The sequence below is a fragment of the Lepidochelys kempii genome, chromosome 4, assembly GCF_965140265.1.
Source record: "Lepidochelys kempii isolate rLepKem1 chromosome 4, rLepKem1.hap2, whole genome shotgun sequence".
In the NCBI taxonomy this organism is placed as follows: Eukaryota; Metazoa; Chordata; order Testudines; family Cheloniidae; genus Lepidochelys; species Lepidochelys kempii.
The window spans coordinates 50,757,943-50,782,424 of record NC_133259.1 but is presented as its reverse complement, the minus strand read 5'-3'; the positions used below and the strand labels follow the sequence as shown (position 1 = coordinate 50,782,424).

The window sequence follows — 24,482 nt, the reverse complement described above, 5'->3', positions numbered from 1 at the left end:
AAGGCTATCTCATTCCTTCCACATTTTCCCCCCCGCCCCCATTGCACCTGCAGCCATTGCTAGTCAAAAGCGAACACACACACACACACACCCCGAATCTGAGATACAGCAGTTTATTTCATATTCTGTATTCCACACAGAGCAATACTGCTCTTTCTCAAACACCAGCATGTTGTAACTGTTGACTTTCTTTAATAGCCATCACTGCATGTGTAGTAGAGGGAATGTGGAAGGAATGAGAAGTCCATTCACAAGCTAAAGCTGAACTCATAACACACAAATGGTCAAATAAAACAAAAGAGAAGAATGCTTATGCCATCTTGATCATCAAAGGACACAACGAGGACTATTACACCTTTGCCTGGGAGTCAGTCATATCAAATAAAATTACTCAATGTCACTCCAGGGCAAGGGACCTTTACCAGCTGTGATGTTTTAATGAGCTATCCATAGCATCTGGGTGCAGCAATGGAGGTTATAGACTCAGGACTCTCACTCTTGAGACAGAGATACAGAGTGGAGGTGACTGAATCAGGCTCATGCTTGGGCGTAGCTACCGGCGATCTCACGGGAAAGTCATGTTCACCTCGCCCCAGCTAGGGAGGCAGCATGCTGCAACTGCAGAGATGGTGAGAGAGGAAAGGTGGGGCAAGCGCAGAAAAACATGGAAAGAGAGATGGTGGGACAGCCAAACAGATGAGAGGGGAAGTAGGACTCCCTTTGCAGGGAAGGTCAGAATTTAGTCATTGCTTCAGACTTGAGGGCAGATGGACACAGTTCAGCTCATCTGAGATGGGAAGGGGGGATGGAAAAGATCAATTTATATATATATATATATATATATATATATTTGTAAAAGCTTGAGTCATGAGAGTGCTCTAAAGGGAATATTAAGCTGTGTTCTGTTTAGATGCACCTCTTCCACCTGCAAGCTTTACTTTGGGGTTTGAGTGTTTGTTTATTTTTCCTCTGAGAACAAAGGACAGCTACAGAACAGAGCCTCATCCTACTGCATCCAGCAGAACTTCTGGATATGCACACAGTAGTTGCCATAGTTGTCATTCATGCCTTGTAACATAGGGATTGAAATGGTCAGAGCTGGGTTAACAACAGAAAAAGTCAGTGGCAACATGACCATTATGTAGCTGGTAGATGAAAACATCTGTAATAGCAACTGGAGCCGTCTTGTCTATGGCCTCACTGATCATCTGACCATCAAGCATAAGGGGAACTGTGTTAAACACTCTGAAGTGTGTTTGACTTTTACAGCCAGATAGGAAACAGAAAGAGAATTTAGTCTCTGAGCTTTTTTTGGAAGAGCAATAAAAGGACTAAACAGCAGCCGTCCTGGTCACTCCCCATACATAATTGAAATAGCTGCCCACTGAAGTCAGAGTGAGATTGGGGGGATGGGGCGGTATAAGTGGCTCTGACTGTTGCTATAACAACAGCACCTTGGTCTAATTTCTTTTGAAAAATGAATTGCTGCTGGTGGGATGAAGCAGAGCAGCTTCTCCCAGCAGATGAAAGCTCTGCCGACAGCCTCAAGTGGCCTGTTGTTTGTGTTTTGGATACGTTGTGCTGTGCCTGCTGCAGCCCTGTTGAAAATTTCAAGACTGGTTAGATTAGGCCGTTAGAGCGTGTGCATGCATTTGTGCGTGTTTGTGAGCACACACTCACACCCTTTAGAGTCGCACTCTAGAAACCAGCCCACTAAGTTTGACCTTTTCCTGTTCCACAAAGTTCCTCTAATGACATATAAATAATTCTGAGTCCTGCATCACCAAGCCTTCTGCTTTTCTGCTTTGTGGTAGAAACCTGCTGTGAAATGGAATCCCATCAGTGAGGTATTGTTAATAAGAATAATGTCCTACCAGCACGAAGAGGTTTTTATTTTATTTTATGCATCAAGAATTTTTTGCTCTCAGAGAGAAACCTCCAAGCTCCTGCAAATAACCGCTTTATGCAAACTGCAGATTGCATGTCCACGCAACATATTGTTTCTTTGAGGAAGATGGAAGGCGTTTTATAATAGAATATCTTATTCAGGCTTTGTTTTCAGAGGGGAAAGGGGACATACTGCAATTTTATACAAAAGCAGGGTGTTTTTGCCAGTCTATGGCCAATGCAAGACTTCTCAGCCATTCACCATTCCGCAGTCAGGACATGAAAATGAACCTTTGCACTAAAATGGTCTTGTGAGAATATTTTGGTTTTATACCAGAAGAGAAGAGAGATTTCCTCTCCAGCCCAGCTGAGGCAGTCTCAGGTTTCTCTTTTACCCTCTTCAAAGTTTATGACCAGCACATTCACTTTGAGTGCATCATTCATATGGTGTTTCTGTCTAATGTAACTGTTGTTAAGGTGATTTCAAAGTAGGTTGACCAGACAGCAAAATCGGGATAGGAGGTGGGGGGTAATAAGAGCCTATATAAGAAAAAGACCCAAAAATCGGGACTGTCCCTATAAAATGGGACATCTTGGTCACCCTATTTCAAAGTGCAAACAAAGGAAACCACTCAAGTCTTTATTTTTTTGTCTTTTGATTGTGCAATTTGTGTATATCCCAAAATCCTGAAATTGCATTAGGAAAAATCAAACAATTTTAGATGCAAACTTAGAATAGTGTCCACTTGTTTTCATGTGCAACAGTACATGCTTTCTGCACATTAGACATGTGGGGGAAAATGGTTTCCTTGTGGCTCTTTGTTGCAATAAAAAATAAATGTAGTCATTAATATTCATATACTGGTCGTGCTCTTACTCCCGCTGAAGTCAGTAAGTGTTTGTGTATAGTCAGACAGCCAAGTTTAGGAACATTAGGAAATCTTTTAAGAGTTGGTATTGGCAGGAATGGGTTCGATTTGTTGCTGGTCGTTTAGCACTAATTTGTGTTAGTTTTCATAAACATGTCCATATAATACATGATGGGTTCAGTATAAATCATTTAATGATATAGTGAAACCTGCAAATAGATCTCCTTATTAGCAAACTCATGTTTTAAGTGACCACTTTCAGTCTTTCTAAAAGGACTGAGTACAGTTCAGCACCACATGTCCACCTCTATTAAGCCACATATTTTTGGTACCTTGAGTGACTACTTGACAAGTTAATCTCCGGGGGCGGGGTTGGAACCCAAACCCTAAGTATAATAGCCCTATTCTTAATGCAGGTGTTTGTTATAAGATTATTCTCGGGGAACAAAGGGCCCAGCTCTACAACAGAAATAAGTATGATGGGGAACCTGGTGAGAACAGGGTTGTCCCTTTGCATTGTTAAAAACATACTTCAATCTCGCAAATGTACATCAGACCCAACTGTGTTGTAATCCTGCCCCTGAATCACATTGCCTAAGGGTGTTGCATACTGCAGGGACATGGCTGAAACACAGCTGGGTTCTGCCTACTCTACCGGACCAAACCATATAGTAAACTCTCTCCAAGGACCATTAGTACAGTGAGCAGGTCTGCCAGCAAGGTTGTTCGTACACTGTAGATGGACCCAAGTACTAAGCATGCAGTCACTCAGTGCTAAGGCCCATGGAGAATTTTCTTGTGGGTCTTTGAGCACAGCAACTTCCAGCTCTTTGAAATGCTTACTACTCCAGTGTCCTCTATTGCTCTTTTATCGGCACAGCAAGTTAGGGTCACTTGTTTGTTGGGATTTTGGCAGGGGAGGGAGGCTGGTAAAGGGGAGACAGAGAGGTACTTGTTAACTGAATGTTTAATAGCTGAAATGAAGATGTGTAGAAACTGAGTACAGAGCGTGATGTGTGAATGGCCTGATAATATCAGATACTCTTGCAGCTTCTAGTATTTATTTTAAGTTACTCTATCAGCTGTTTTATTGAAGACCAACTCTTGGAGCCAAAAGAGATTATGACCTTTCTTTTCAAGTTCTGAAGGAGGTAAACTTGGAAATGACTGTTTTTGTACTTGAGAAGAGGTAGTATTACCACATCCATATTATCCTTTGTTGGTTTGTGCGGTCTGAACTAAGGATATATAAAGATCAGTCAAACAAGCTCAATGGCAGTAACACACTGCCACACGCTAGTGACATCAGTTCAAGAACAGCCTGGGGACTCACTCTTTGCCTGGAGCTCTGATGTCACATGGTGGTGATCATCTAGCTTTAAACTTTAGAGGTTATTCTGTTATAAAGCCTCCTTATGGGACCTGATTTTCTGTTGGCACTAGTTTTGGAGGAGGGTGCTTGCTCACAGAGAGCTGCAGTGAGACTGTTGGGGAGGAGTCAAACTATAGGAATGGTGACCCCAGAATTAAGGAGTTAGGGAACCTCAGAACACACTCCAGACCATTCTTCCTGCTGGGGGTAGCTGCACCAAAAGTAACCCAGACGTGTGCAAAAAGAAAAATACCAGAGTGATTGACCCTAATCTAGTCCATCCTGTGGAACTCACCCCGATGAGCTTAGAGTTGGCTTTTGGCTGATGTTTTATCTTGTTTATTTATAAAGAGGTTTGTCTGGTTAGCCAGTTGGAAATGTTAGTACTGCTGACAGATTACAGTGGATGATTGTGTAATCTGCCTGTTGCATTATACGTTCCCTTATTATGTCACCCATGCTTTCTGGTAAAATGTGTTGTAAAAAGGCATAGGACATGGACTGTGGTATTTATACACTGTTCTTTCTTCTTGGGTAACAGGCAACAAACTCCCATGTCTATATGTCAACAGACCCTTACTTAGGAGAGAGAGCCTCTATGTTAATTAGCAACATATTAATCACTTTCCCACTCTGTCCCTTTAAAAATCTCTAATACATTTCAGTGGAGTCAGGAGCTGGGACTGGGGAGAAGAAGCTGATGTTTTGCTTGGGGACTCATAGACTTTCCTTTCCATATTATAAAGGTGACATTATTCCTGTGTAGAGGACCAGCACAAGGTCTGGGCACTGCTAAAGTCCCATTAACACACTATGTGGAGCTCTTAACTGGAACTGTGTGATGCATAGGCCTTGTCTTGAGAATTTTACTCCCAGTAAATAAATGGTTCTGAAGAGTGTACACAGACTGGAGAGGGAGAGTGAGTCAGCAGGATCTTTCTATAAAGGGAGAAGAGACAGTGGCACGTTACTTACTTTTCCACAGCCAGGATGAACTTTTGGGGAGGGAAGGAGATTGGAACTCACACTTTCCCATTCCAGATAACCAGAGGGATATGAGAAGAAATGAATGCAGTACTTCTCCTCTGAGCAGCAGGAAGGACAAGGGAAGAGGGAGTGTGGCGAGCCCCCCCTCCCCACCCCTGGAATTCTTTGATATGCTGAGGTGACCAAACTTTCCTTCAAGCACCACCAACAGAGGACTCTGGGATGGGAAGTCACTGGAGAAAAAAATTGTCTGAATTTGGAATTGTGGGAAGAAAAAAGTTGAGAACCTCTAGTGTGGGGAAGGGCTGGGAGATGAATGTCCATGATCTTAGTAAAAGTAAAATAGTTAAAAATTGATAAAATCTTCAGTATTTTGTTTTCCATTGTTTTACTATCAAGGATGCAAATGTGTCCTGAACAAGTTCTCTGGAATTGTGACCTCTTCACTTCGTCCACTCCCTGTTCTTTTTGCTTAAGCCAAAGAGGGCTGCTTTTTTAGCCTGGCACTTAAACAACAGACTTAGCATTTGGTGTAGCATGGGGTAGAATTGTAGCTAGTTGCATTGATGGAATATAAATATATCAATCTGAGTTAAAATACTTGTTAACGAGTTAGTTTTTTATGTACAAGGCTAATTTGGCTGCTTTTGTGGACTTATTTTGTTAAGCGAATATTGCTATTTTATTGGTTTTATTTGTTCTTTATTACTTATATTATGGTAGTACCTAGCGGTGCTGTACAAACTTTTTTTTATATAATTTTTTTTATCTCTGAGTATCTGAATCAGTTCAATGTCATATAAAGTGCTAACGATCTTTCTTTTTTTAAAGTTCATATATTTTTTACTATATTTAAGACCAACTTCCAATATATCTCTGTCTAGTACAATAGAGCAAAGTGCTGATTAGACAAATGATTCGTTTAAAAAGTTTTGTCTAAAAACATCAAAGAAAACAGTTTGTGTGTTTGGAATGGCAGTATTTATACTGTAAATAATTTTCTAGAAACAAAGATTTTCAGAAATGATTAGTGATTTTTTTTTTGACTCAGTTTTTGGATGCCCAACTTGAGGCTAGCTTACAGGAGTCTGATTTTCAGGGGGCAAATGCTTAGCACTTTTTGAAAATGAAGCTACTTTAAGGTGTCTCGCTACTTTGGGCACCCAAAAATGGAAGCACCCAAAATCCCTAGTCACATTTGAAAATGTTGGCCAGTCTCTTTATTTTTAGTGATTAACATAGCAGCCTAACCTTTATAGTAAAACCCCTCAAACGGCAAACTAAACAGCAGTGCACCAATAGGTGGGATTCTGCACCTCATATTCAGGATCAGGTTTCTTTGTTTGTTTCAAACCCTCTTTTCCAATTTGTCTGACCTCTGAGGCATAAGGCGAAAACCAAGGACTTTTCCAATTCAGAATTTCTAAAATCTGTAGGATGCAAGGGGGAAAGCTACTGTTGCAAAGTTCATAACATGGTTGTATGAAAGATAAATTTGTGTAAGTGGCTTATTTGGTTTTTATTTTTTTCTTTCTTTTCTTCCTTCAAGCTACAAGAGACAGTAAAGAGGAAACTGGAAGGAGCGCGTTCACCCCTCAATGGAGAGCAGCAGAATGGTGTCTGTGATGGTAGTTTCTCTCCAACCAGCAAGCGGATACGGAAGGATGTACCAGGAATCGATACAATCAATAGCTTGCCCAATAACTTGCCTTTGCCTTCTGTTTCTCCTCTTCACCAGCTTGACATGAAGCCTTCCTTACCCCTGCAGAAGAGTGGAACTCATGCTAGTGGTCTGGAAGACTTGGGTAAAAATGGTGGACTTCCAGAGATAAAGCTCCCAGTTAATGGTTGCAGTGAGCTTGAGGACAGTTTTAACATCCTGCAAAACAAGGAACTAAAACAAGAACCTTTGGATGACCCCACCTGCATAGACACTTCTGAAACATCCCTTTCGAATCAAAACAAGCTTTTCTCAGACATTAATCTGAATGATCAAGAGTGGCAGGAGTTAATAGATGAGCTGGCCAACACTGTACCAGAAGATGACATACAAGATTTGTTCAATGAAGACTTTGAAGAGAAGAAGGAACCAGAATTTCCAAGGCCTACCGCTGATACTCAAGAAAGTGCAAGCGTTAAGAGTGATCCATCTCATTCTCCATTTGCTCACGTACCAATGGGGTCTCCTCAGGTGAGGCCTTCTTCGTCAGGCCCTCCATTTTCAAATGTCTCCACAGCTTCTAGTATAACTTCTGTATCCAGTGCTCCACCAGCTCCTATCCCTGCCAGCTCACCAGCAAACTGTGTTGTTCAGTCACCCCAAACTCCCAACCAAGCCCATACTCCAGGTCAAACTCAGTCACGACCTGGAAATGGTTATCTTATTAATCCAGCAGCAGTGACTGTCGCGGGTTCAGGGCCTGGTCCTGTGGCTATACCCAGTGCTGACTTGTCTCCAGCCGAACAGCTCAAACAAATGGCAGCACAGCAGCAACAAAGAGCTAAACTCATGCAGCAGAAGCAGCAGCATCCAAATCAAGCATCAAGCTGGTCACCTGTGGGACCTCCATCTAGTCCGTATGGAGGACCCTTCAGTGCAGACAAACCAAATAGTCCAATGATGTATCCCCAAGCCTTTAACAACCAAAATCCTATAGTGCCTCCTATGGCAAATAATCCACAGAAGACCACAATGAATAACTACCTCCCTCAAAATCACATGAATATGATCAATCAACAGACAAATAATTTGGGTACAAACTCTTTAAGCAAGCAGCCCAATATGCTTACTTATGGCAACACTAAACCTCTGACTCATTTTAATGCTGAATTGAGTCAGAGAATGACCCCACCAGTGGCCAATCCCAGCAAGAACCCCATGATGCCATACATACAGCAGCAACAGTCCCAGCAGCCACAGATGCAAGCTCAAATGACACACCTGAGTGAGGAACAGAAACGAATGCTTATTATGAAGCAGAAAGGAATGATGAATCAACCAATTGCATATGCAACACTTCCTTCCCTTGGCCAGGTAAGCACGAATACAGGACACACTTTGAATAATGCACGTGTAGCATTTTGTAGACAAGCAAGGAGAGAGTAGCACAAAGCTTCAGCGTTCACAGCTCCTCATATGTCTATGTTCTCTTTCTTTAAATGGAGGGGTTTCTTTGCAGCAGCTTCTTGTTTTCAGTGTGACATCAAATTAATGCTTTTATTGTGAGCAGACATACTCTGTCTGTGTATCCGCTGATGAGGGCTTGGCAGGGAGGGTATGGAGAAGATTAGTTTTAAAGTCTCATCTCCTCTGAGAGCTTGTCACACCCTCTGTGTAATGGGACACTTTGTACCTTTGCATCCGGTACCCTTGTATTGTTTAATTTTTAGAATGTTAACATCTTAAGAGGAGGTTTAGCAGTGTCACTTTCCCCTCAATGGTGGGCAAGTAAAGGGAGGCTCAAGCCGTCTTGAAGCAGAGTATTTAGAAAGGATGTGGCCAAGTGGCATGAATTGGCAATGGAAGAGCCTTCAAGATGCTGAATGCCCTCAACTCCTATTTGAGGGAGTAAATAGCAGTTGAAGGTATTTAGCACCTCATGGGATCATGCCCAAACTGAGGTTATTTATGGCGTGACTTCGAAGTGATCCTCAATTGCCCCTTTTTAATGTATTTTCGTTTTCCAGATGCATAAAGTCCTCTCCAGTGGCTTGCCCAGTGATTTAGCTCTTAGGGATAAGCTTTACCTACTTGGCTTGACTGAGTTTCCATTACCTTCTCACTTTAAACCCCTGTGGGGCTGGTGTTCTGAGGTTTAGGGGATACACAAGCAGATGGATCTAAAATAATTGAGTTAAATACCAACAATAGAAAGACCAAGTAACATTATGGGTCAGCCAGATTGAGAGCCCTTCATTCACACTAAAAACCTTCAGTAAAACTACTGCTGTGCATAAGTGTTCACCAGAGTGACTATTTGAATGTTGTTCATGTTTGAGTGTTGTTTTGTTAATTTTAAAAAGAACTACAGAAAATAATCAACTGTTTTATAACCAGTCCAGGCCTACAGTTAATGTGATACATTTCATGGAAGGTATGCCACCAAAGAGTGTCAGGAATTGTGATGTAATGATATGCTAATAGAATTGTCTATTGTTAGTTTTAGTCCAAACAGCTTTTACTAAATTAGCTGTTTCCACAACCACCTACAATAAGTGCTTCCTTTTCAGCATAGTTTGAGATAATTAATTGTGACTCACATTGCTAATGCACATGTGAATATAGCGGGGTTTTACATTTCCTTAACCCGATGAGTTCTGGAATCTACCAACAGGGGGAGCATATCTTTTCCACCATAGAGCCCTTCACATGTTGTTTAAAGTGAACTGCAAAGCTAAAAGAAATGTGCTGGTGCCTTTCATGTTGTTCATGATTCATGACGATAGTTAAAAGGTTTGTTCTTCTGCTTGTCTTTTGCATTAGAAATTACAGGTCCAACTTCTCTGTTTTTGGTGAAGGCCTGTCTAAAGAAATAGTGGGATAATGACATCAAAACAGACTGAAATCTGAGCTACAGCTTTTCCAGCCTTTCACTGAGAGGGAAAGGGATGTTTAGCCAGACTGTCTAATACTTTGTGGTTTCTTTTCTTTGTTGGTTTGTTTTCAAACCTGTTTGAATTAAACACCTATCAAACAGTTAGGAGAAAAGCTGCCACTGTGAAAGATTTAACATCCCTTCACTTGAAGGCTGAGAAATCTGTAGTGCAGATTTTACCTTTACAAATATATCACTCTCTCATTACAGTTCTCCAGCAAGAGCAGGGAAGTCAAGTTTTCATATTCCTGTTGTTGTTATGGTTTAAAAAATTCAGAAAACCCCTCTTTAACAAACAAAGCACTGAAGGCATCTTTGTAGTTTAGAAGAAGGCAACATTGGGGGGGTACCAAAAATGTTTTAAAAAAACATTTGCGTTTCACCTTTAAATGACCTGACCAGAAATAGAGACCTATTGCTTCCATATTGAAAGATCCCTCCAGTCCCATGGGCCAGTTAAGGTGCATGTATAGAAAAGGTTCAAAGAGGTGGGGAAGGTAAAATAATAGATTTTCAGCTGAAAGGTATTTCCCTACTCCTTTCCTTACTGCTTCCCTGAAGATAACTTTTCTATGGAAAACTGGAAAGCTGTTGTTATTCTGAGGTCTGCTCATTCAGGAGTGGATTGTTTCACACAATGATGGGAAAAGATCTGTTGATAATATTGAGCCAAATCCAGATGTTGAGCTACTGCTACAGACTCCAGGATACAGAGAGAGACAAAGGTGCTAGAATCTTAGATCAGACCCAGATTATAGGTAAACATAATGAAAAACTCTTATGTTGCTGTTTGAAACAAATTTCAAAATGTAAATAAATGTGTGCCTATATCTTTCTGTGAGTTTATAATTGGTACTCTCTGACTGTAATTTTTTTACCTCTGGCATGTATTCATATGTTTTATAGATCTATATTTTGTAGTGTGTGTATCAGGATTATTTAAAAACAAAGGACAAGAGATACTGCTATACTAGTTGGGTCACATGGTTGGCACTGAGCTTATATTCATATTGCATGGCTGGTACAATGTTTGCCAGGGCTGAGCCCCCGCACCTCTGGGCTAGGCAGTTCATAGCCCTGGCACCTCTGGTCTTGGCATGTCAGTTATGAAAGTAAAAAAAATTACTGGAACCCTAGCGTCTCTTTCATTATAAATTAAGCACGGCTGGTACAGAAGTTTATTCAACAGATTATGTACATACAAAAATCTTGAGTATTATTTCTATATTGGCATAAAATTAGAGTATATAGATAGGCTTAAATCCATACACATCTGCATCTATGTAATTCTGTTTATAATAAATAGAACATCTACACATATTTACCACTTGCATCATTCACTGTTCATAACATGTACACCATTTTATCAGCAAAGTTGGGGCTATATAAGCATTCTGTGGAGAGGTCACAAGCATATTTGACCTTTCTATTAACACATCAGTCTGGCTGGTGCTCTGGCCCTGTTTTCTAGGCTTTGATGAACCTTATTAATTATGTTTAGAAGAAAAGGTGTGCAGCTAGAGAGGAATCCATTTAGCTCAACATGAACGTGAGTAATTGGACAACTGGCAGAGTGTTAAATTGGTGGTAGTGAGAGAAACTTACGTATAACAAACATTCTTGCATGCACAAAGGTAGTAGAACTTCTCTTAATGAGCTCCTCCATTTCTGCATTTACCACCTGTGATGATTTGGGGAATCTGTCTCTGTATAACTTAAGAATTCTGTTTTTGTTATGAAATTGTACTACAGAATGCCTCTAGGTGGTTGTAGAATCCAACCTTTGCTGACGGGGGCTGTAGCAAATACAGAGAGTTTGACCAAGTTTCTCTGCTGGGGGCTGATGAAATGGACAGTGGAAAATCACCAGTGGAACAACAACAAACCCCAGGTGTTGGTAGGGGGACATTTAACTCAAGGGAATCTCACAAAGCCACACAGGAAGCTTTGGGCAGGAGAGAGTGGGGCATGCTTTTGTAGCAATGTTTAAGAAAGGGGGAAGCCAAAGTCAGAGAAAGCTAGCTGACCTAGAGAGGTTCAGTGATCCTGAAGAAAAGCAACGAGCTGCAGGGGAAGGATCCTGGATACTCCAGAAGACTCTGCCCAATCCTAGAGAATGTTCCAGAGTGATGAGGAACATGGGGCACGGAAAATGCATATGTGTGTTTATTATTCTGTCTAGATCTGTTTATTTCTTGGGCTACCAAGTACAGAGTAAAGGTGTTTTAGAATCTTGTGCAAAGTCTGTCTATTTGGTTTCATTCTCATGTGCCCCTGAAGAGTAAAACTGTGAACCCAGAGTGCCCACAAGTCTGGTATTATGGGAGAGGGTGTGTTTAAGGTAGGGGGAAATCTGAGAGGTTATCAGTGGTCCCAGGAGATGGGCATTTGGAGCATGGGGTCTCAGCTGTGAGGAGGAGGTGGTGCTAGACAGAGGCTCTTCACCCTAAGCATGTGCCTAGAGACCCCAGCCAGGAGCAGCGCCTGATCTCTCTTCAGACTCAGGGGGCTTAAAGAGCACATAAGGCTACTGAGATGGGCTCCAAACACAACAGCCTAGGGAGTGTCCTGCCAGAGTGGGAGCTCTATCAGGGCTGTGTATGTGACAACACCATTGGATATTGTTCCTGGTAAGTGTACTAGTAATGATTCACTGTGCAGTTAAAAGCCTGAAGCAGGCAGTAGTAGTGTTTAGAACAAACTGCCACCAAAGCTGAAAAAGTCATAATCCTTGGAACATACACACTCTGGCACTTCAAGTCCTATGTTTTATACTAGTCCTAGTTCTGTTATAATGGGCACTTTGTATTTTTCTTAAAGCTAACTAGTATTGGGTAGCAAGAGTGCTACCTTCCCCCCAAACTGCCTCACCCAGAGGGACCACCTGTTAAGGATACATTTTCACTACAGTTACTGAGGCTCTTACTGGGTGTTACTCCTAACTCCACTCCCATCTATACACAAAATCCTCTCACCTGAGTTTAGTGCTTTTAGCTGGGGCTAGCTGGCTCACTTGGGGCTGTAGGCTAAATCCCAGGTACCACTTTCATTTAGGCTGGTAACCCACCCACTTTGTAGTGAGGACAGAGGCTAAACCACTCTCATGCTGATAGTCCCTTCCCACAATTCCCCTGCAGTACCCTGAAGGGCTGACAAGTTCTCCCACAGTTTGTTGGGAAAGGTTCACAGAGTGCCTCAGTTTACTGCAGCAGAAAGAACCATGGGGTATGGCCTCAGAAATCAGAGCAACATACACAAGGGAGTTCAGTTCTGTTGAGGAGTAACTCATTGTGACTGCTGACACCCAGGCTCGGCTAAGTTGGGTGCCGATCACCTGAGCAAACTCTGCAGTGAAGCCCTACTTTAGGGGTGAGAGGTTAGTTCAGTCTGTATGCCACTTAATTCCTTGGGTTCTGCTGTGACTGCTAACAAGATTGACAATCAGTGCCAGTTATGATAATGGTTTATGGGGAGGCTTGTTTACTGGGAATTAGATTGAGATTGCTCACCTGTTACATGTAAACCACCAGAAACCCTTTAATGGTAATACTTTTGACTCAGTACCAGCCTGGGCTGGATTATGAACTAGGGACGTAGAGATCAAAAGCTCTCCACCCCTTTGCTCATTCTATATATTTTCTTTTTACTTTGAGCCAGGACAGTGGAGATATGCTCTTGTTATGCAGGAATTGGTGTAAATTAAGAACGAAATGAAATACTGAACTTTCTCTTCAGTCCTTTATAACATGTAGAGTTCAATGAGACTTTGCAAATTAATAAAGTCAGACTTTCTTCACCTGACAGCCTCAAGATTATCTGCAGTCCTATTTCCATTTTATACCCCTCCTCCTCCAAAAAAAAGTTGACCTCCCTGGCCTGCTTTTAATATAAGGAGATGTTAGTAGAAGGAAAATGCGAACTCTGCAGTTGCACTGGTTCTCAGGATAAAGTAATTTCTTAGGCCCTAATTCAGGTGGCTGCTTAAGCACATGGCTAATTTTAAGAACATGTGCAGTTCCACTGATTTCAGTGGGACAACTCACATGCTTCAGCTTAGGCATGTGCTTAATTATCTTGTTGAGTTGGGGCCAAAGTGCAGGGTAGCGATGACTAAAGAGGAGAAATATGGTAACAGTAAAAAGAATGAGGAGTACTTGTGGTACCTTAGAGACTAACAAATTTCTTTGGGCATAAGCTTTCGTGGGCTAAAACCCACTTCATCAGATGCATGGAGTGGAAAATACAGTCAGAAGATATATATATACAGAGAACATGAAAAGATGGGGGAAACCATATTCACTTTAGTAGGATGTTTACATATCTGGGTAATCCGGGTTTGCAGAGCTGACCCATTGATTTCAGGGTAACACAGTTAAACCTGTGCATGTTTGGAGAATTGTAGCTTTAGTCAAGTAACTTCAGTGATGATCTTGATTGGGCGTACAATCCAGATTACCCTGAAATCGGGATTTAACAAAACCAGTGTGTACTCTGAGCCATTTTACCCTGTGTATTGGGAAGATTGTCAATCACGCCTGTATTTCAGAATCATTAAATTTCCCTTTTCTTTGGAAATTTTTTTTAAAAAAAAAAACTTTGAACTCTTCAGTATAAATGTAAATTGTATAGGGGAAATAAGCATAACAGAATAGATCTTGTGTGACTAGTACAAAATCAAACATTTGGAACTGAGAGAGCTGTCAGAAGTTAGTATGAGAAGGTGGAAGGAGGCCAAAGCAAAAGAGAATTCTCTGTGGATGTACAAAAAATTTATAAACTTCTGATTCTTCACCCTGATGAGGTTGTGAGGATGCTGTGGCTATTCTATCAGATACCTTGTTTTAAATTAGAAGTATATGGGGAAGGAGGGAAGAAATAACACCGCATAGAAAGAATCCCTTGAGATTTGCTTTTTTATCTTTTTGTTTTAACTTTGAAGAGGTATAGTTGATTCAATCAGTCTTTTTGTGTGTGAGTGAGAAAACGGCCTTTGTATCCATAGATCATTTCTAAAATGTAACTAGCTCTACTATTTTACTGAAAAAACCCCATAGAACTGTGAAAGAGATCTTTGCTTTCTTTTAAGATTGTCTTGGTTTTGAATACAATGCCTTTTATACCTAGACCAAAACAGTCATTCAAATTTCTATGAAATCTGAAATTATAGAAGAAGGTCCCCACACTTGCTCTTGGTGCTTCCAGGGATAGCATAGACAACAGGCAGACTCTGCTCCAAGGAGGCATAGGATTGGAATAGCAAAAATTTGGCAGTTTGGAATTTTGAGGAGCACTTGCCAAACAACCTGAGGAAATGTAGAGACTTCATGTTTGGCTCCAGCCACAGCTTTCAAGAAAGTCTCCTGTTATCTTCATTGGGCCTCGCTTTTACAAACACCAAAATTCAACTAAAATTCACTCTTCAGAAATCACAGACAGGGAGGAAACAATTCATTGATGCAGAGCTATATGGGAAACATAAAATCACCTATCTACATGTGTTTAGTGAGCAGGCAAGGAGCATTTGAGAACCTTCATATTCAAGAATGGACTGGTTAAATTCCTGGTTTGAATTCTACATGTTCCCATTTTATTTGTAGTTAAGGCTTCACAGTTTCTCCTCCTCTTATCCAACATGAACCACCATCTCCACATACAGTAACTCCTCACTTAACGTCCTCCTGCTTAACGTTGTTTCGAAGTTACGTCACTGCTCCATTAGGGAACATGCTCATTTAAAGTTGTGCAGTGCTCCCCTATAACGTCGTTTGGCTGCCTGCTCTGTCCACTGCTTGTAGGAGTCTCTGGAAGAGCAACGACTTTATAAGGGAGCATTGCACAAGTTCCTCTTCTCCGCCTCCTCCCCCTCCCTCTCAGCGCTTCCCCCACCGCCAAAGCTGTTTGGCAACGCTTAGGACTTTCTGGGAAGGAGGAGGAGGAGCGGGGACGCGGCGTGCTCCAGAGAGGAGATGGAGTGGGGGTGGGAAGAGGTGGGCCTAGAGTGGAGCGGGGACGGGAAGAGGCGAGCCTGGAGCATCCCCTGGCAAAGTCTGCGCCTGTTCTGGACGGAAGCTGCCTCTGCTTGCAAGGTGCTTCCTAGCCTGCAGCAGGCTGTGCCTGTGTGGGATAAGCCAGGGGCACCTCCCCACCACAGTACTGTACAGTATATTATGCCTTTTTCTGCCCCGCCAACTTTCCTTGGAACCTAACCCCCCGCATTTACATTAAATCTTACGGGAAAATGGGATTCGTTTAACATTGTTTCACTTAAAGTTGCATTTTTCAGGAACATAACTACAACATTAAGTGAAGGGTTACTGTATGTACTTCTGAGAAGTCTCATTGGTGACTTCAAGATTTTACATAACTCTTGCCTGTGTATCTCTCTTGACTTAACCTGATCCCTGTGTCTGCTGTCTGTCATCCTGCCTGACTCAGCTCCCAGTTAAATCACAACTTTAGACAGTGTTTCAAAATCTGAAGTTGTTCTCGGTAAAAAAAGATTTTATACTCTTTGTCTCAAGCCATGAACTCTATCACTATTCTTAACTTTTACTCCAGGCTAGACATTTTAGGAGGAGTTCTTGATCCTAGACTTGGATTTTCCTTCGAAATCTCCCTTGTCTATAAATTGGCTTATCAGTATCTCCAGAACATTGCTGGAAATCATCCTTAACCCTAATGTTACTGAAATCTGTATTCTTTCTCCAATTGTTTTCCATCTCCATTGTTGCAATTCCCTCTTTTATTTACTACGGAAGAGCATAGGGATAGGGTAGTATCCCTTAAAATAGTTTCTGAGTCCTCAAGTCATGCTCGCTGTGTTCTCTGTTGTAGAAGCTGCCTCAAATCAGTAGTATGTACGTATCTGGACATAGCATGCTTGTTTATATTTCATAAACACTGTTTTGGGGATGGACGTGTTCCCACGGTTTCTTCATATTGCTGCTGTTGTGTAAAGAGCAAAAGAGACAACATCTTCCAAATTCCTCTGAAAACTTCAGAGGATCCAAAAAGTGGTAACCACTCTTCACTTGTGTTTTAGGAAGCCTGACCATATTACCCCTCCAAGTGGCCATCATGGTTTCTAATTCAAAACTGCCTTCCTGTTTTTTTAACACTCTCCATGGCTTTGCTCCATTCTGCCTCTCTGACTGTGTATTCAAGGATTGGGGAGCATAGGAAAACAGCATATAATATTTTGCACTTCAGTGGCAGCTTTCATGTCAGGATCTTTATTTGCATTACAAATATTGATTAATTAAACCGTAGAAGCACCCCTGTCTGGTAGGAAAGTATTAATATCTTTGTTTTACAGAGGGAGGGAATAAGGCAAAGAGATGTTAAATGACCTGCCCAAAGCCATGCAGGAAGTCTGTGGAAAAGCTAATATAACTTAATAAAATACATTCCTGTGATCAGAATTATGTTCAGATCATTAGTGTCAAGGTGAGAATGCAGCTCACCTGCTGCTTCCCCCTCTTACCAATTCACTCTTCATTCCCATTCTTGGCCCTCCCCTCTTTTCCTGACTCTCCAGACTCCTGACTCTGTTTTCTCTTTAAACATGACTTCCATACTCAGCTGAATGTACAGCTTGAGTCAGAGTCCTTTTTAACTAGCATTTTGTTTGGGAGAAAAAGTTCACAACATTTACAATTTTTCATTTTGCCTGTTTTTTTGTTTTTGTTTTCCTTATTCTAATTTCCTAGCCCAGTTTCAGGGCATTTCCATGTTTTGAATTTATCCATACTGCTTATCATTATTGGACACACTAATTCAAGTCACAAAACTAGATTACCATTTTTTTCAGATTCACAAATGCCTTATCTGAATCAAAAATCCAAATCTGAAGGTATCTAAAATTTAGCTCACCTGTGCTACACTGTATTGCTAACCCTAAGTGTTCAGCAATCATGAGATTGTCTTCAAATCATGAGAATTTTTTAAAATAATAACTATGGCGTTTTTTTTTTATTTGCCTCTGCCTTTAGGGTTAAAGTTTCCAAGCTTTTCTCCACAAATACGTGGGACAGAAACATTTTCTTTCTTTCTTGTCCAAATATTGCAAGACTTATGATAAAACTTCAAGAGATGGCAGCACTGATACTAACCTTTCACTCCACAAATTGCTGTGTCTTCCATTCTCACTTCACTAGTCCGTAAGGTCATCTGTAGTTTTCTCTCTTTCTTTTATTTTGACTAATCTATTCTGTCTTCATATATCTTTTCTTCCCTTTTTTCCTGTCCGCATGTCTGATCCTGTCTCTGGAAAGTGTTTCTCCATCTCTTTCTCAACTGTTTTGTGTTACTACTTATGAAGGATACTATATAAAAATAAATTGTATTGTTTCCAAGTTGCTGACTTCAGTAGGGACAGGGATGAAGAAATTGCTCAGCAAATGGACAGATAGAGGGTGGATCTGATTTGTTTCATCTGGCCAACAAGAGAAAAGCATTTTATGCATTAACTAGACACTTCTGCTAGCAATAATAATAAAATGGTCACCACTTTCTGATTGGATATAAGAATGAAGTTGCAGATCTAAAGAAGCTCGCCCCTTTGCAGAATTCTCTTCTTCCTTTCATCACCATCTCCAACTCCTGCACATTCAATTCTAAAGGGGGGCTTCCCACTGCAGCAAATAAAAGTTGGATTGAGCCCCATATGATTAAAGCAACTTTGGTATGTGAAGGACTACAATGGAAAGAGCAGGGAACATTCTATAATTGTCTACCCATATCTGGTATGTGTGGATCCCACCAGGTTATCACCTTCAAATAAACCAATAAGGAGTAGCAAACATGGAAGAATGTCTATATTATATGGAGGGGCAGTGATTTACTTTGAAGGGTTTCTACACTTTTTATGTTTGTGCTCTTTAACAATGAAATAGTAATTCCTGTTTTGAGATGGAAGACCCACTTATACTGGGTTTCCCCCCAGCTTTTTAATGTATTTGTAAAATAATAAATAAGGCTTTAATCCTACTTTAGATATTAGTAAGGGGCTTTAGATTTCTGGGAGAACTGGAGCCTCAATGCTTGTTAGGCTGAACATAGATAATTATACTTGGACTGCCTTTCAGTCACTGTTTCAGTCCTGGACTGTACCTGTCAGTTCATATGTCTGTGTTGATAATGTTAAATAAATCGTTCTTGTTTTATGTGGGCTCCTTTGACAATATCACCTGGCTTGGAACTAAACAGCAATAAATTCTTTTGTCAGAAATCCCTTTTCCAAACATGCAGAGAGTTTACTGTTCAGTTAGCATTTGTTTTCTGTATCTCTCCACATGTTTTCTAAAGAAAGACAAAAATTGGACTCAGAAAGCTGCCCCATGTAATGATGGCCATACAAGCTGGGCTATCATCCCAACTCATTGTATCGTTTCTTTCATTAGTAGCTGATGAAAAAGTTAATTTTACATGTTAAAAAAAAAAAATTGTGCTCAGACCACTAGTATCAGCCAGCCTCACATTGGGACAGCTGCTGTTTTACTCTCTTGTCTGGCAGACTCGTCACTCAACCTCTTCTTCTCTCAAGCCCACTCTAGATGGTTGATTACCCTATATGTTAAGGAACATCCTTTCTTTGGTGCTCAGACATTCTATGATCCATATGCAGTCAGGAGCTAGTGACAAGCAGTTGATGAAATAAAAGCACTATTTTCAAGCAATAATCATTAAAAAGATCATACCCCCTCATTAAAATGCCAGGCTTTGTACTATGGATTAAACATTGTGGGTCCCTTAAAAACAAGCTTTGACCTATATTTTTCACAGTTGTTCTTTATTTCTGTGAAATGTAGGTGGTCGTCTAACCCCTACCCAAAGCACACTGTCAGATAAACTGAGGAAGAAAGGGACTCCAAAATGGGGGTAAATTATAGAATGTCACCATGGGCCTGTATTCCTCCCTGCCTGCTGCTTTCCTGTGGGTGGAATGTTTGCAGCACCCAGTGCTCTCTATGAATCCCTCTTTGTTGTCTCGCACAAGGAGCTCCTCTTTCCTGTTTACATGTTAATTGGTGAAGGCTCTGGCTGTGGAAGACCATAGAAGGGCTGCTACTACATTTCAGTGCCTGGACTTTGGTAAACATTGATAGGCAGTGTTGGAATGTAGAGGAAGCACAGGAAGAAAAGAGCAGGGATAACCTGAGGGGGACAGCAGAAGAGGAAACCAGTAGAATATTAAAGTAATGAGGAAATTCCTTTTTTGGTGAGTGGGAAGGAAGGCAGGGGTTGGGACTGAGATCCTTTCTAGCTGCTTGTGAAAGCAGTCACTAGAGTTTCTTGTAAAGCCTGGTCAAGCTGATGAAAAAGCAGCTGCCAGGAAAGGAAATCATTCTTCTTTCTTTCTATACGGCAGCGCCCAAAGGTCCAAGACAGGATCAGGCCCCATTATGCTGTTCAGCTGAAGAAACACCTAGGGAGATGTAATACCAGCCTGAAAGAGCTTGCAAGCTAATTAAAGATTGCATATAAAAAACTACATTAAAAGAACATTGAGGTTGCAAAGTCAAGCACTCAGAAGTTAGGAAATGCCAGCTGAGGGGATTATGCAGTTACAGAGGCTAACAATGTGCACAGTTTGATGGTTCCATGCAAGTTAAACATTTTAAAAAAAATCCTTTAAAATCCTTTATCATACTGTGCACCCCTGTGTTCTGTTGGCATTTGCCCCCTCTCTACTCCCACTGCTTGGAGAAGTGAAACTCTCCATTTAAATATAAAGTATTCCCACAACTCCCAGTGGTCACCCTCTGTAATCCTCTTGCCTCAGATTGCCCATGTGGAACTCTGAGGCTTCTTTCTACCCACTCTGAGTGAGGCAGGGGTGAGTACAAGAGGAAAGAAAGTCTATTGATCAGTTATGGAGGGTATGTGCTGAGGTTCAGGGCGTAGGTGCTGGAACTGGGGGTGTTTCTGCACCCCTTGGCTTGAAGTGGTAATAACAACCCAAATACATGGTTTCCACCTTCAGCACCCCAATATAAAAATTGTTCCAGCACCACTGGTTCAGGGCTGTGAAGTTGCCATTGGGCCTGCCCATTTCCTAACTCTGTCCTTGTTTACCTTTGTTTCCCCCAACTCTCCCACCACCGAACCACCTCACACAGCTCATAGGGTCTGAAGCTGCTGACGGAATGGCTGTGCAGGAGCCCTGCTCTGATGTTGCTGCAGGGGAGGGGAAGTTTCCCTGGGGCCATGTGCCCTCAGTCCTCTCATGATGAGGATGCGAGGGGTAATGGCTACCCCGTGCCCAGTGATGCTGCTGGCAGACATTGCTGCTGAGCCTTTCCTTCCTAGAGGATTTTTCCTAGACATTTTAAATGGCCTCTCCCTGAACCCACATGGGTGAGTAGGAAGGGCTGGGTGGGATGGTCTCCTTCTGAAAATAGGTAACTGTTTCAGTCAGGGCTGGAAGAAGCTATAAGACAAAAATGGTTTAAAACTGGGTGCTTAATGGTTCCCCCTCTGTTGCATGCTGCACAAGTGAATGAAGAAGGTGATGAAAAAGAGAGACTGATAGTAGTTATGCTGCTCTCACGCACAGTGAGGAGAGGGTAGCATGACATGCAAGCAGCGCTCAGTTCTTATTCAACATGATGGAAGTGGGTGTGGCCGAAGGAAATGAATGCATGCCCAGAAGGAAAAGCACCATATTATGCTCCCCTCTCTACTGAGCATCCTGAAAAGGCACCGCATGAGCATAAAGTAAAACTGCCCAGAGGCACAGTTATACTTCAGAGGGGAGAAATCACACCAGTGGACACAACAAGCCCAAGATCTATAGGGCCACAGCCAGTATCCACCAAACAGGATCCTATTACCATTGGCTTCTGGTTACCTGTATATGGCAGAGTGTATATGGATGTATGATATGGCAGTAGCATTGATCACTTTGAGCATACTCCTGTGGCCCCAGATATCTTAAATGCTGCATCACACTTGCCCCTTATTATCCATCTCTATGAAGCTGCTGAGTCCAGCTCCCCATTACCATTGACGTCATAATCTGCTTTGGTGGAGTTGTCTGACAATTCTCTTGCTTCTTGGTATCCACTGTTGCCTCCTTCTGAGGTTTTGCTTCACAAACTTTGCCACATTCTCTCCATTGTAGTATTTCAGTGCTGACTGAAACAGGCTTTAAATAATTTACTTAACTAAGAGCATGAAATAACTTAGATCTTTCTCTTACTAGTGTATGTGCAATTACAAGGTGATGTCCTGGCTAGAAATATGGGGTCATGTTTTTATACTTTCAGAAGCAATTGCTGTATCCTTGATGGTGCTTCTCCAGTCTTTGTGCGCGTACAGCAATTGGTGAGTTATGGTCTGCATCAGCTTTGAAACTGTGGCCAGAGAAAATCATTAAATTTTGTATATCCATGTGCAAGTCCTAGTAGCTTTTTTTCAACGTATGTATACGTTCTCTTTGGTGCTATCATAACTCTTGTGGCATAATTCACAAACAATCATTCAATCCCATGGCTTTGTAGCAGTACAGCTCACTGCCCTTCTTTTGAAGCATCTATGAAGAACTTGATCTCTCTCTGCGGTCAAAGAATTGCTGCACTGGTGCTGATATTACTACATGTTCAAATCCTTGAACTCTCTTTCACACTCTGATATCCATGCCTATTCTGTATCTTTGTGAAGGAGTTTTCTTGGGTGAGTTGTCCAGGCTGAATAGTTAGGTATGAATATACTGACATAATAATGCAACATGTCTTGCAGTTTCTGAATTTCTTTTCTATCTCTGTGCCAGATGCACTTGAATCTTGGAATCAGCAGGCATTATATTTTTTGTGGTCAGTTTCCCTAAGTAGCTGATTCCAGTTGTTTTAAAGTGGCATTTGCCTTTATTCATTTTAAGGTTATTTAAGTACAGTCTGCAATCCTTCCTGACGTTCAGTAGCAGTGCTGCCCCAGTCTGTTATGTCACTGAATGTGCATGTTCATTCCTGTAAGATCTTCTAGCGTATGGGAGGCAGTGCAGTGAAATACTTGCGGTGCTGAACATAAAAAGCAGTATCTGCCAAATACTGTACTGAAAGTGCAAATCTTGGCGCTTTCCACGTTCAGGAGATTCTGCCAAAATCTGGATGATGCATCTGATTTGCTGAAGAATTTGGCTTCTTCGCTCTCAGCAAACATTTCATTTCTTATGGGCAAGTGGAAAAGTTGCCTTTTTATGTTCGTGTTCAACTCCGTAGAATCAATGCAGCATCTGAGTCAGCAACCTCTTTTCTTCACAATTACTGAGGAGTGTACCCAGTCCGTTGGCTATTCAGTTCTGTGAATTCTGCTATCATATACTGCACCTCTTCATCTAGTCTGTTTTTCAACATTTGTGGGACATTTTGGGTGACATGAATAACATTCTTTGCATTGTCCTGTCACCAATCATATATAAGACTAGGCAACGTGGTGGAAGTTTGTTAGCAGAGTTGCAGTATTATTCTGACTATGATGTATGCCTTCTTGAGCAGATCAAGTACACCATATGTCTGAAAGCCCAAGACCTGTGGTGGTTCTTCAAGTTCTGGTCCCTATGTGTATTCATCTGTGGGAACAATGCACTCCAGGCCCTGAAACCAAAGAATTTTGAAATCAGTGTCCATTGGTCCATGCATGTGTCTTCGCTTTCCTCCTGCCTCCAATTGAGATAAAGTTCAGGGCAGAACGACCAACTCTCCAGTTCCTTTTTAGCACCACATGCCCAGGCTTTCAACCTCCAGTGGCCAGAGCTTTGACGTCTTTACCCATTTATGTGTAAAACATACGTATTTGTAAATAGTTTTTAGAATTTTTTGGGTTTGAATTCTATGATAGTTTTACTGGGTTATAGTTAGATAGCTTCCCTATCCTGGGGAGCTTCTTCCCCCTTCCCCCACCCGCTAGCCTCATTACGAGTACTGGACAATGCCTAGGACTCAGGGCTTCAAAATCCATGCTCCTTCTTGGTCAGCGACAACCATCAATTCTATATTCTATACTGCCTCAGGGAAGCCCACATCACAGCAAAGTGCACTATCTGCCACTTGTTCCCCAGTCGTACCCAGGAAGGGTGGGAACTTTGCCTTAAGAAGCACCTAGTGGAAAAGGCATTGAGACCTCAGGTGGACACAGGTCAGGGGATCTCCCTCTCTCCCCTTGTACATCAGCCTGACTCAGCAAAGAGGGCATCTCCTGCCACTTGCCATGAGGTCCAACTCAGGAGTGAGGGAGTCTACCCCCACAGATCCCTTGTTGGGAGACCAGGGAGCATTCTCATAAACATGAAAGTAAATCCTCCTCCAAATCCACTTAGAAGTCAGATACAGCCCTGCCTAAATTGAGCGTGTCTTCTAGCTCCACCCAAGAGAATTTAGAATGTCCTAGGTCTCAGGGGCATGACAAGAAAGCCCAAAAATCTAGGGTTCCATTGGTACCAGGCTGTGATTTAGTGACACGATGACCGTATGCAGTTTTAGGAACTGTTGCACAGAATTGCAGGGGAGTTACAGATTTCTCTTGAGGAAGTTCAGGATCCTCAATATAAGGTCCCAGGCATCTTCAGTCTTCGGTTCCAGCTGAATAGTGTTTCCTATTAACAAAGCCATCCTGGAGCCAGCTAGAACAGTCTGGCATATGCTAGTTACTTGTGCCCCTACCTATAAGAGGGCAGAAAAATATTACAGTATTTTGTTCCAGCCAAAGGGGTGGAATTTCTTTTTTCCCATTCTGCTCTAACTATTCCATCAGGTTGCCACAGCGCTCTAGACA

At 41.7% G+C, this 24,482-nt stretch overlaps 1 protein-coding gene across 2 annotated transcripts in view; it reads left to right on the top strand.

Moving 5' to 3' along the window:
* The window catches only part of MAML3 (mastermind like transcriptional coactivator 3), a 351,084-nt gene that overhangs the window by 204,595 nt on the left and 122,007 nt on the right, over positions 1-24,482 (top strand). For both annotated transcript variants that reach the window (XM_073341166.1, XM_073341167.1), the window contains exon 2: positions 6,665-8,149. In XM_073341166.1, coding sequence (XP_073197267.1) covers positions 6,665-8,149 — 1,485 coding nt within the window. The remainder of the gene's footprint in view (positions 1-6,664; positions 8,150-24,482) is intronic.